Below are 13317 nucleotides of genomic sequence, written 5' to 3'. Positions count from 1 at the left end.
CTCACATCTCTTGCATTGCCATCTCACATACGCTGATCATTTCGATGATACCTGTCACTGTCCAGGTCAATTTGCTGTATCCCAAGTTCCCGTCGCCTGCTGTCATCGCGCACTCTCTCTTGGTCATCCTCACATTACCTGTGCGAGTCCTGGAATGTCCTGCAGCTTGTTGTCAGGAAACTCCTGAACGAAGTGAGGACGTTCTGAATCTGTCCATCCTGCATTGATACAAATCTTCATACTGCAAGCAATTTGTATTGTGATGCATAACCGAGGCACTACCATGTGACTTGAAGACCGTCTAGGTCATGTCAATGTAGGATCGAAGACTGAGGAATGGTCTCGGAAGCTACAGTTTCTTTGAACTGCTATAAGGAAACCGAGCTTCGAGATTGCTTGGCCTGTCCTGCAAGATCAGCCACCTTCTGATTGGCCCAGAGTTATGGCCTGATCGATCGAAACGAACCATTTTTGTAAAAAGACGTCCGTGCTTACAGCATAGGGCTATTCACGAAAGCTTCTGTCCACTGTTCATTCCATTGCTAATATTATATCTACTGTATTTGCTGAAAGGCGTTCGCCGTCCCCTCTAGGCTACGACACTCTCCTCAACCAATTCAGGAAGGTATGCCATGTCATGGTTCTTCCTTCGTCCATCTAGTCAGAAGTTCTCGCCTCTCCGCTAAGCGATAGCTCTTCTTCGGCATCTTTGATCATCTTCACAACCTCTTCCGCCGTCCAGTCAGTTTCTTCCTCTATGTCCACCAGGGTCAAATCATTCAAAGCACAGGTCGTCTTGGTAAACTCAAACTGGAGAAAAAGAATCTGTCCAGACAGTTGCGGTAGCAATTGAAGTAGATCGTGTAACAATCCGGCTGGAGCTGGAGTGGGAGCCCACTCGTCGGCTGGCCACGCCATCTCCATCGACAATGTAACGTCACTGCCCAAGGCGCCGTTGGAACTGTGGAAGAATCGATCTCCAATCAAAAGGCCCATTCCACGAGTCAAGAACGCGTCTTTCCTCCTCTCTAGAACATCTAATAGGCAGTAATGTTTGGCAGCGAGCCCCAAGAGCATATTTGGAAGGGCTTGCAACGAACCTAGGTCTGCACCGTTCACGTTAACGATGCGGGTCAAATTCTTGAATCGACGCTTGAACCGAAATGCAGTTTCCGGCTCAAAGCTGTTGTATACCTGGACGTCCAAAGTCGTGATGGCATCATCGAACCAAGCAGAGTGATGTTCCTCGCCCTTACATTTGTGCAGGTAGGTACCTGCCTTAGATTTCAGCACAACCCTTTTTGCTTCAGCGTGGAACAAGTGGTTAACGGATAACGGCCGCCCCATCCATGGTGAGAACTCGTATCGGCATGTGAACATCGAAGTCAGGGGATCTCGCTGCCTAACCAAGCTCACAACCCACGGATCTTCATAGTGTTTTTTGATGACAAGGCACTGGATCTCGGCAGGTAGGTCAGGAAATCGAGGGAATTGAGCCGGCGTTTGTGCCATGCTGACTGTTTTGTACTATGTCGTTTCAGTGGTGAAGAAGAAGAAGACTTTGACCGTGCAGGCAAATAGTTTCTCGAGGTGTCTGTCCGATGAACGTCGGGATGAGGGTTGCTTCCTTTAGCTGGTCGAAGATGTATGTCGAATGAATTCATGCTGAGCTGCTAATATACAGAGATCGTCGCCAGGCGAACCTACTCTTGGTGACTTGAACAAACGCCGAAGATATATCACTCCTGATACACGCTTGCAAGGCTGTGTCGCCTGCTCTTACTGTATGCGTGGTCGTTCTGCAATCCACCTCACATTTCAAGCCTCATACGTATCCAGCACATAACTGATGTTGCGTTATTCGATATACCTATATATTCAGCATCTCCGCAAGGTCGTTGAACATCACGGTCGGATCGTCGACGAGGTGCTGGGCATATAGTACACACGTAAGTACGCATTACTTACTCGGTACAACACGCCAAGTGACAAGATCACATTTCTAAAGCTCAGTATCACAACCGACCCCAAAAATTCAAATTTTGTATTTGGATAAAACAAACCGGGTCAAACAGCAAGCACAGACGCATAGATTCCGCGCGATCTAACAATTGAATAAAGATGGGGTGCTCGATGTGGACCACTGAATTATCGCGGGAACGTACGTTGGCAGGCGCCAGAGTCATGGAGCCCGGGTGAGCGTGCATTCTCGTCCTTCCTGGTCAGAAGGATTTAAGTTTCGAGGCCTTCCTGTACGTGAATTTTATAACAACTGCGCTCTCGTTACGGTCTAAATAGAGACATTTTTGGGAAGGACGCAAACACACTCTTGAATGAAGGACACACGTGAAAGGGATTTCAATTGCACAAGGAAGGTGCGAAGGGCCACAAGCGAGTTGGACATTCACAATCCTTTGTGCCTCAGGCATCCTCAATCCATCTCAGACACGTTTCGTCTACAGTTATGTTACATGTACTGTAAAGCGATACTATAAAAACCGACGTTGTTACGTTGTATAACGTGACACACACGTATGGAATACGTATTAAGAACACCAGGTCACGCTTGCTTTTTGAGCCTTGCGTTAAAGATACACTGAACGCTGGAATCTGCGTTCACCGGCTCGACACAGACTAGCACTGTGATAACAGAGAGTGTTAGTATGTATGTAGCATATCTTAATAATTGAGCCGTGTCGCATGCTTGCTGCACGTGAAAATGTCCTCGAGGCTTGAACGCTGCACTGCTGTCTATCGGAGAAATATACCATACTGCCTCTCGAAACGAACATACCCGATGGCCAGCATTTGCTCAAGGAACCTACTTCTGCATCTTCTGCAAAAAGGAGTCCATGCTGAATTCCTCCTCGTACTGTTTCTCATCCCAGAGCTCGCCTATATCGTCAAGAAATCCACGTTCTCCTTTCTTTTTAACATTGCCCTCAGCGTCGACCATATCTTCTTCCCGACCATTGATGTCAGTGTCATTCGCACCAGCCGAGGAGTCAAAACCTGGGACACTATCTGCGCCCTCACCCAAACTGAACAGGTCAAGAATCTGGTCAGTCTCCATTGTGCCAAGGCCTGCATTCTGCTGGTTGACTACAGTCGACGCGACATCAATTTTGAATCTTTGCAGACCCATGATCTTCTCTTCGAGGGTACCCCGGGTGATCAGGCGGTAGACGTTCACAGTCTTTTTCTGGCCAAGTCTGTGTGCCCGATCCATGGCCTGGATGTCTTTCTGAGGATTCCAATCGTGTTCCACGAAGATGACGGTATCAGCTCCTGTTAGGTTCAGTCCAAGGCCACCCACAGACGTCGTCAGCAACAAGCAGTCGTATGAAGGGTCGTTGTTGAACTTGTTGACGATATCTTGTCGTCGTGTAGCCTCAACACCACCATCGAGTCGAAGAAACTGGACCGTAGGAAGGAGTTTCGCTAGAACTTCGTTTTGTACCATGTCCAACATTTCCTTCATCTGACAGAATATGAGTGCACGATGTTGTGAGACATAACTTGATGAGTTCGAGATATCGTTAGAGTCTGGAGCAAGCCCAATACCACAGTCCACCAAAAGGTCACGGAGGGCACTCAATTTGGGTGCGTGTACTACATCTCGAATGTTAGTGTTTGAGGCTGCTAACTGCTTCTTGTAGTTTTCGTATTGAGGCATTCCTTCCTTCATCACCATTGCCGGTGAGTTGCAGAGCTTACGCATATACTGTAAAGCTTGGAAAATGTGCTGTTTCGAGTCTTTGTCACCAGCACTGAGTCCAGCCTCAACCGTTTTCTTCTCCTTTTTAAAGAAATCATCGAAAAGTTTCTTCTGCAAGTCGCTAAGATCACAATAGTAGTTCTGGAGTATCTTTGGTGGCAAGTCATTGAGGACTTCTTCCTTCAGCCGCCGGAGCAGGAATGGTAGTACTTGCTTGTGTAAAGCTTCGACAGCAAGGGCCCCAGCCTCCTGCTCCTTCGAGGATGATTTGGCATTTCGACTCTGAGCGATAGGCTTGGCAAACCGATCTTGGAAGACCTTTTCTGTACCGAGGAAGCCAGGCATAAGGAAGTCGAACAACGACCAAAGTTCGAGCACGTTGTTTTGAATTGGCGTACCAGATAGAATCAGCCGATGATTGCTCGTGAGTTTCTTGACACACTGCGTTATCTTGGCTTTCGGATTCTTGATCAGATGGCCCTCATCGAGCACGCAATAATTCCAGGTTATCGGTGTCAGCACATCGTTGTCGTTGCGACAAACATCATATGAGGTGATGATAATGTCTGCAGTCGCAAGATGAGGTTTAGCAGCAGCTCTTTGTGCAGGTGGACCAACATAGGCAACGCACGTCAAAAACGGTGCATACTGTTTGACCTCCTGCTGCCAATGGCCAGAAAGTGACGGTGGACACACAATGAGGGAGGGTAGTCTTCGTTTGTCGAGTGCGCCAGTAGCTGCATATTCCTCAGCGCGTATATGGTGATCACTAGCCACAATGCAAAGAGTTTGCAAGGTTTTCCCAAGGCCCATATCATCACAAAGTACACCGTGTAGGTTGTATCGATTTAGGAATGCTAGCCAGTTGACACCATCCTGTTGATAGGATCGCAATTCGGCCTTGATAGCCACCGGTATTTGAAAGGGTTCAGCCTTCTTCGGGTCAAGCATCTGAGACATGAATTTGCGCTCTCTTTCTCTACCTTGCAGTAGTTTCTCTGACATATCTGGAGGATCGGGTATACCAGCCTCAAGAGGTACCAGTTTCACAAGTGTAGCAAAAGAGGTGGTTGCGAGCAGTCGCACGTCGTCGTTTGAGTCGCTCATTCGACCCAGGACAGGAACGATCAGGAAGATGACATATGGTAGGACATTGTCGCCCATGGCGTGTATCAAGTGGTAAACCGTTTCAGTGATACCTTGTCTATCACGTAGGTCAAGGGCATTTCCCATGTTGGGTAGAATGCTTTCGACCATCAGAGTCATGCCCTTACCAGGAATGATACTGCAGACTGTTGCAAAGCACTTAGCAGCCGCATATCGAATGACCGAGAGTTCGTGCCTGATACCCTTCTCCATCAGTGGCATGAGAGTCTGCAACCATGGGTGAAGATTCGAGTTGAGATATGGTGAAATCGTCCGCAAGGTTGAGAAGGCATCAACAACATCTTGGCCATTCGTGTCTTCCTTCAACGCTTGTGCAGCGTTTTCGACGGTTTCTAGAAGGCGCATGGGAGTCTCAATAATAGACAATAAGACGGGAAGTTTGGCCAGAAGTTGATCGCCGTACAGATCTGCCAATACGCTCAGAGCACGTCTTGCACCACGTCGAATGATACGAGCCTCTCTTGCTTCTTGTTCGAACCTGACAGCATCAGGATGATCTCTTTTGTCTTCTTCTTTCCGCAACGATAAGACAATATCTTTCAGATCGGAGTTGGGCCCAAATTCCGGTGTCTCGGAGGTATCAACGCAGGTGAATTTGCAAAGGTTTGAGATAAGCTTGTCTGTTGGACCTCGCTTTGGGCTGTTGACATAGAAATCGATCAGTGATGCAACCGTCGCACCCGATCGAGCCTGCAAATCCGCATTTTCCTCGGCTTTGATACTATCCATTATACATTTAATTAACGTGCCAGGTTTCTTGGGTATTTGGCACATAGCGACCATTACAGCAGCGACTGCAGCCTTGACGTAAAGATCACGACTTTCTTTGACTTTACGAGCATCTGCAACGACAGCTGCAGCAGTAGCCCGTGCATCACTGAGGTATTGTGTACCTGTCACTCGTTGCGCAGGCGTCAGAAGTGTCATCAGGCGGTCGAACTCTGAGCCCACGATCTTTTCAGCATCTGTCAGCCCGAACGCGCTTGGACCAGCACCATCATCACCTTGGCAAATAACGGCGATGGTTGGCATCTTGTTGCGCGGAACATGAGCGTGGTTGGCAAACGCTGCAAGCAGTGTCTGACATTGTCCGCGAGCAGCTTGCAACGAAATGAGCGCATCTGAATACCACAGGTCATCAGTCTCGTCCAGAGTCGTTTGCAGCTTGGCAACGACTTTCGCCCAGCTAGGCAGTGGTTGTGAGGTATTTTTAGCCATTTCTTCCAAGGTCATTGCCGCAAACAATCGTGTACTTGCTGCTTTGGAACCTGCCAGCGAAGTAATTTGGTCAAAATGCTGGTCAAGAGCGTGCTCGTCCTGTAGAGCAAGCAACTCGCCCAATGCCTTTGAGGCATAAATCCTGGTGCGCATCATTGCCTCCAACCCTACGATATCAACATCACCTGACATGATGTGACCATCAGTGTTATGAGACATAGTTTGCTCTTGTGGCTCTTCTCTCTTCCTCTTCTTACTTGATACGTCAGATGTTCTTCGTCGCTTAATTTTTGCGTGGAACGAATTTCCTGATGAATCAACAAACAGAGTCGGATCTAATGGTATTGGATTCCGAGATTGGCCAATGGGCTGCAGGTTGGCATGTATCATCGGTTGGATGTGCGCAGATACCATAATGGCGTAGTGCTCATAACCACGTTTTTTTACGAATTCGACAACTCCGTGGAACGCGGCGAAGGACTGTTTAAGGACGCCTTCATTGCGCTCGACAAGAATGTTCTGGAAGAGTAGTCTCAACAAAGTGCCATTGATCCAACCCATGGCACCTTGCTCCGCAACTTCTAAGAACTTGATAAGTGCTTTGAGAACTGACAACCGAACCGAGGTGATTGTATGTCGGAGGAAGTGGTAAAGTCTGGGAACGAGGACGTCGAATGATTGGCCTGGATCTCGTGTCGCATTGACCTTCATGGCTTCAAGAACTTCCGGCACTGAGCACAAATTTGCGAGCAGATCCATGACAGCGCCCGTGCTTGCACTCAAGTCATCGCGCATACCTAGCATGGAGTTCCAGATCACAGTCATCAGCCCACCCAATACATTAGGGCGCATCTTGGTCAGCTCTTGCGAGATTGGTACCAAGGTTGCCGCACTGGCAGACTTCACATCGTCGTCATAGTGGTCCAACCCTTGAGTGACAGCTGTGATGACACCGTCGATTAAATCGCCGTGCTTTAGCAGAAGGTCTTTCCGCACTGCAACGAAATAGCGAAGACCGAGCATACCCCCATGACAGACTTGCCACAAAGGTTCCTTCGAGACTGTGTTTGTATGATGGACTATTATTTGCAGATTGCGATATACTGATAAAGCGGTGTCATCCGGCAGTTGTGTCAATAATGCTCCTAGTGTCTGACCCACAGATTCGCGGATTGGAGCAACAGCAGTATCCGAACTGAAATCCTGAAGTCGATCCAGCATCAGGACGCATAATATACGACACGCCAGGTCGTCAAGCCAATCTCTATTTGCCTTGTCGTTCTCGGCTTTCGTACGGCCAAACTTGCGGCCAGCGCCCTGACCATGGGTAATGAGTATTTCTCTGAGCCCCATGGCAGCACCATGTCTTGTCTCCCAATTTGGGTGGAAAAGATCGATGGAAAGAAAGTCGCACATCACTTCATACGGCCAATCAACTGCATCTTGCTCGTCAGGTGCCATCAAGGGCTTCACCTCGAGAGGTTCACCCTTGAATTCCTTAATCAATTGAGTGTCATCGTCATTATCCTCACGTTTGATGGAGAAGTAATCGGGCTGTGACTGAGTTTCGTCTTGTGAATCTTCGTGGCCATCAAGCTTGACAGGATGTGGGCTGGCAGCAACCAAAGGCGATTCAGCTTCGGACGGCTTTCTTCCACCGAGATCGACGACCCGCATCTTGTTGGATCCGGTCTTAACCATCGTTTTGTTCTTTCGCTTCAGCTGATTGAGCTGACGTTTACTGAGGCCGGACTCTTCGAGTGAGGTCGGGGTGTCCGATATTGCTTGCGCAGTCTGTGGCGAGGATGTATAAGCTTGATATTTCTTGACTTGTGTGTCAACCCTGGGTAGGCTTGACGGCTGGGATAACTTTGCATGAACTGGCAAGTCATTCTCCGACAGTAGATCGTCGTCCATGTACTCTCCGGCAAGACCCAGCCTCGCATGCAAGGATTTCTTTTGCTTTGCCAATCGTTCAACAGCAGATAAGCCCGTAAATTGGTATTCATACTCCTTACCAGCGCTGCCGCTGAGCACTTTACCCTTTCGAAGAACGAGCCCTATGTCCAGGGTGTCGAGGTGAAGTCGGCCATCATGTTGGGGGCTTTCTTCCTTTTTGACGCCATTCTCCTCCTTGCAATCTGGCTTAATATCAGTCTCATCACCATTAGGGTCGAAAGTTGGCGCATTTGCGACGATGCCTCCAATAGCCTTTGCTGCCGCAGTACGCGTGTCCCAAGTCTTGCTTTGGAGATACGGTAGAACACGACTTAACAACGAGAATAGACTATCTGGATTTTGTTTCTGAATATCCGCGAGTTGTGACGCTGCAGTATTGCGTATCAGTTGTGTACTTCCCTTGTCGAGTAGCCTGAAAGTCGGTAAGCATTAAGACGAGGTGGGTGGAGTGAAGATACTCACGTGACCAGGCGGTCAAGCCTGCAGCGGTTAGCAAGGACTGGTCGCCAAACATGATTTGAGGGTTGACTTACCTTGAAGAAGTCGATGTCATCCCCGGTTTCACTCCAAACGCCCCGAAAATATATTACACGAGAATAGTAATGTTACAAATGCGCAGCATGCGAGTTGTGAATACCTGATCAATATGTATAAGACACACAAGGCATGAATGCACTAGCCTCAAATGCAACGAGCAAGCGTGGATTTCCAGAACTCAAAGGACTCTGCAGGCTCGCAAGGCAAACTGCAGCTGCAGGTAGTGCACTTTTTGAACGTGGTAAAGTCGTGGTAAATGACTGAAAAATGTCGCAAACCCCAGGTTGAACCGGTAATGTAAAGAAAAATATCGGTAAGAAATGAAACGAGACTGGTGCGGCCGAATCACGACGCTGAAAGATTGGTGAGGGGAAGGGCGAGAGGGTGGTCTTGTAGGTTGCTCCTGGTGTATTTATGATTGTCGCTCCGACCTCTGAGCAAATCGTATCGCGTCCTTTCTATGGAGTCTTGCAAGTGGGGCTAGCATCACAAGGGTTTAGCTTGCTCCATCAAGCTTTTTTCATGCGTCAATCAGATGCCACTATGTCCTCTCTAGCTCTTCAGATACGTCCAAATTTGCAGTATCAGTGCTGCAAGATGTTGATCACGAAGTTGATTCACAATCAAGACTCAACGACTCATCGCATTTCTTGAGCTGAAAGTCCTCTTCGACAGGATCTTCGAGACGAAAGCCAATAATGATTAATCGGATACAGTGGCTCAAGATCTCTTCCGATTCTATCAACAAATATACATGACAACAGACGTAATGGTTATTGCTATCAGAAGCGCGGTAATCAACATGAGATAACGAGGATGGTGGCAGACACAATGATACCCTGCTTGGTACAGCTATTGCGTCCCATGTTGCGCTTACATACATGCTTGCTCAAAGAACAGTTGCCATCCTGCTGCCGCATCGATGGCACGTCCACACTCCAGGGACAGTATGCAGGAAGATTTGCAGCCATGAGCAAATGAACCCAACTCCGGAGTTTGCTCGCAGCAGTTGAAAGCTCGCCCGACCCTAGGGATTATGACCGCTTCATCATTCCTCGAGCTCGAAAGTGCGAGATGGAAACTTTGAAAACCTTTGTTTGGAATAGCTTAGAGTCAGACTTGTGGTAACTTGTAAGCCGTGATGTATGTTGTATGTACACCCATTTCCACACACAAACAACCCAATGTGTTTGCAGCAGTCCTAGAGAAACGTCCTAAACGCCTTCTGTAGCCCTATGTTGTCATGATCTCCCCAGGACAGCTTTCGAATCCTCCTCATGACCTAACAGACCTAAGCTTCGTATCTGGCCAATCTTGGGCGCGTTCTCTCTAGGATGTGCTCTTTCTGCCTTTTGTAGCGCCTGTTGCATTGCAGAGGCTCGTGCGTACTAGATGGGAATGTTAGCTCCTCTGCTTGTGAATACACGTGTACCAACCTCTTTCCTGTGATGTAGACATTCATAGTAGTCCTCCAACCTCGGAAGGCAAGGTCCTTTCTCTCGAAGTGCGGCATCGTCCTTGGTCATTACATAGCAAGCCATATACTCCTGCCAGTAGGAATAGCATCGTGAGGTTCCTGGTTGAAGTGTCAGATGTGACAGTCCTAAAAGCCGCCTTTGGTCGAGTCGCGTATACCTCCACCAATACCGTAGCCGGACGCCATCTTTCTGTAACAAAGCCCACGGAATTTAATGCTGAGAATTCCTCTACCAGGCGTTCTGCTCGTCGACTTGCGACATTCGTGGTCAAACGTGGAGTAGGGAAGCTGCAACGCGGTACGGACGTCGCCCACGGTTGGGCATTACATCCTTTTACGACATTAGCCATTATTATGTCATGCAGGCATGGAAGCCATGTTTTGTTGCAAGATGCCACTTTAAGGACGACTGAACGTATACTGCCCAATAATGCACGCAGCAGCAGAAAGATCACACTCGGAATGGATCACCTTAGTGATGCACAGGTACTGCTACTTGCAGCGCAGCTAACAGCAACTCCAGACCTTTTAAAGTTACGGCCTTTGGCAGCCAGTCGCACTGATGTCCTCTTACCCTCTATTCTATACCGATTGCTCCTTACCTACCTACCTTTAGACGTGGACGAAGAAGTAGGAGAGCAGCTTGTCGCGTTTCTGACGGATTTGGAGCATGACTTCGCTGATTTCTCCGTTCTTGATGCTGCCGGATCGCTGGACGACCCTGTAAATGAACTCGACGTAGCAGATGCAGAGGAGGCTCTATCAGCCCTGACCCTGGACAAAATGCCAATATACAATCCGCAGCAAGATGCAGACCCCTTGTCTGATTTTCTCATAGCATGGGTGCATAAGGTTGAGGAATTCAGTGGCCTACCTTCTTCGATCCTGACCTTGATTGACCAATTTGCTGAGCACCATGACATCCTGCGCCTGTGGGCAGATACTTATCTGCGACCACTGTCTCGATTACAAAATGATTTCTATGCCAATGAGGCTCACGCACTTTCAATACGAGATATAGAGACGATCCAGGGAAAACAGGGGGTTGCAACCCTGTTAGGCTTCGCTGCGCAAGCTGGGTCTAGTAGCAACATTACTCGTGACCTGAAAGAGATAGTTACACCCTGGGTGAATGGATGCAAAGCATCAAAGCGACGGAAACTGTCGACCCAAGAGAAAAAAGAAGACGATAAGGAGAGAGCAACAACCTGGCAGGATGTGAACGAGTGGTTACTGGCCACCTCACAAAAGGACTATGACCTCGCCGCGACCGCAATCGAGACTTGGGATGGGCCTGCTTCAGTTGAACCAGAGGCTGTATCTTCAGATCAGAACGGAACCACACTAGACGATAAACTACCATATATTCGAACAGTGTTTGCCTTGATTTACACCTGTTACGAAACTGAGGATGATATGAGAACACGAAGGAAACAAGATTTACTTCGGCGTGCAGCCAGTCTTGCGCAGCTTATGCCGCCAGATTTTAGTGTTCGCTTTCCAGATGTCCCAGATACTACCAGGCTACAGAGTGCCTCACGATCTGATCTGCTAGCTAACTTACTTCTATCCCCTCAGAATCAGCTCACCAGGCCATCATCGGATAACGTCGACTTCTTACACGGCGTTCTGTCAACACAGGCTCTGTTGAGTGGCTGGAAAATTGAGACGACAACCAAGGCAATAGCTTCAACAGCATTATTCGATTCTCCTGACAAACAGAAAGACGAGTTGCGCAGCATATTGAACCAGGTACCTCGCCTAACAAGATCAAACGTTTCCTGGTCAGAAACCAGAACTCAGCTTCGCTGGTTGCATACGTGGTCAAGTACTGGCCGACCTAGTTTCGATCAGCCTACACTCGCATTCCTCGGACGTCTGGAAGCACAATACCTCGAGTCAGAACTCCTGAATGCAATGCTAGCGGCCACCGACTTTCGATCTATCAAGGACATATACCTCTCCGATAAGCAGGTAGACATTTCCAAGGATAGGATCCTCGATCAAATTGTGGCCGCCATCCTCAGCGCATATGACAATGCAAGCAATGGAAATCGTACTCGGGGAGGTGTCAAAAAGGCATCTGACCTTATCACGGCCTTCCGAAACAGTTTCGAGGATGGAAGCCAGTTCGATCACATTGAGCATCTCATCAAAGCTACTCACAGCCTCTCGTTCTACCATCTTACTCTTCAGTATGGAGTGCCCTTCCAGCCTGTCAGTATAAGAGCCAGCAGCGATCCCCTGTCACTGATCGAGAAAGTCCTCGACCAAAATAACAATGCGTACGCAAAGCTCGATGATCTTCTGTCGATAGCACGAAACATGGTGCTGGCAGATTTACCTACACCATTTCCACAAGATCTTGTGCCCAATGAGGCTGTCCCTATTGACCGTCGCTTATTTGACGCAGAACATCGCATCACGTACTCGGCTATTAAAGCTGCGCTAGCCGATAACGACTTCGACACTGCCTACTCCCTTATCACTACACGGCTGGACATCTCTTCCAGCCGAGTAGTAGGTACTACCTTTGCAGACGATACTTCCTGGCGCGCTGCCTACGCAGCTGGCAAATACCGTCCCTATCAATCATACCCATTCAACATACACAATCAAATTTCCTCCCTGCAAAAGCGTATGGAAATGCTGTCGACTGCATTGACCCTCGCGCCCACATCTGAACCATTGCCTGAAATCCTAGCCACATGGCGTCGTCTTGAGGAAGAGCTCGACAGTCTCAAGAACCAAGCACTGCAAGAAGAGCGTGCACTTGACGCGCAGACTGATCAGTCACTTCCAGGTGGCTTTGGACCTAGCGACCGAGATCTTGACGCAAATGAGACGAAGAGGTTGTTAGATAGCAGGCGCTCGCACAATACTACGGGTCCTAGCTACGAAGAGGAAGCACCAATGGGGTTGTTCGACGTTGCCAGAGGTGTAGGCACCGCACTTGGCCGGCATGCATTTCCGCTCCGTGGAAAACAGGGTCAAAATGTCAAGGTAGGAGCTCCACAACCACGCACAAGTACAGAAGGCAGCAGGACCAGTCAGGAAATTTCTCGACCTGGCAGTGCAGACGGACAGCAAAGAGTCCGGAAGCGAGATATGTTAAGTAATGCCGTGACCGGTGGTCTGGTTTCGGGTATGAGCTGGGTACTTGGCGCACCAGCTGCCAATACACAGCAAAGGCAAGAACATGGATGATGGGCTATGAACTCAATGATATGATCCATGAGCA

General features: G+C 48.6%; 3 protein-coding genes across 3 annotated transcripts; 1 reads left to right on the top strand and 2 right to left on the bottom strand.

The window, feature by feature from the left end:
* Window positions 1-657: 657 nt before the first annotated feature.
* LTR64_004262 (uncharacterized protein) lies at window positions 658-1512 on the bottom strand (the record flags this gene model as incomplete). The annotated part of the gene is made up of 2 exons (XM_064898609.1): window positions 658-1037; window positions 1101-1512. The coding sequence occupies 2 exons, from the start codon at window positions 1510-1512 to the stop codon at window positions 658-660; spliced, it is 792 nt and encodes a 263-aa protein (XP_064754566.1).
* Window positions 1513-2821: 1309 nt separating this feature from the next.
* Window positions 2822-8615, bottom strand: MOT1 (TATA-binding protein-associated factor mot1; the record flags this gene model as incomplete). Its single annotated transcript, XM_064898608.1, has 3 exons — window positions 2822-8474; window positions 8525-8542; window positions 8596-8615. 3 exons carry the CDS (start codon window positions 8613-8615, stop codon window positions 2822-2824), a joined length of 5691 nt encoding a protein of 1896 aa, XP_064754565.1.
* Window positions 8616-10538: 1923 nt separating this feature from the next.
* On the top strand, window positions 10539-13283 carry LTR64_004260 (uncharacterized protein; the record flags this gene model as incomplete). The annotated part of the gene is made up of 1 exon (XM_064898607.1): window positions 10539-13283. One exon carries the CDS (start codon window positions 10539-10541, stop codon window positions 13281-13283), a length of 2745 nt encoding a protein of 914 aa, XP_064754564.1.
* Between the last annotated feature and the right edge of the window lie 34 nt (window positions 13284-13317).

Source organism: Lithohypha guttulata (genome assembly GCF_036872675.1).
Source record: "Lithohypha guttulata strain CCFEE 5908 chromosome Unknown scaffold_3, whole genome shotgun sequence".
In the NCBI taxonomy this organism is placed as follows: Eukaryota; Fungi; Ascomycota; class Eurotiomycetes; order Chaetothyriales; family Trichomeriaceae; genus Lithohypha; species Lithohypha guttulata.
Note: the sequence above shows the minus strand (reverse complement) of the source record. Positions and strands in the feature narration are given on the sequence as shown.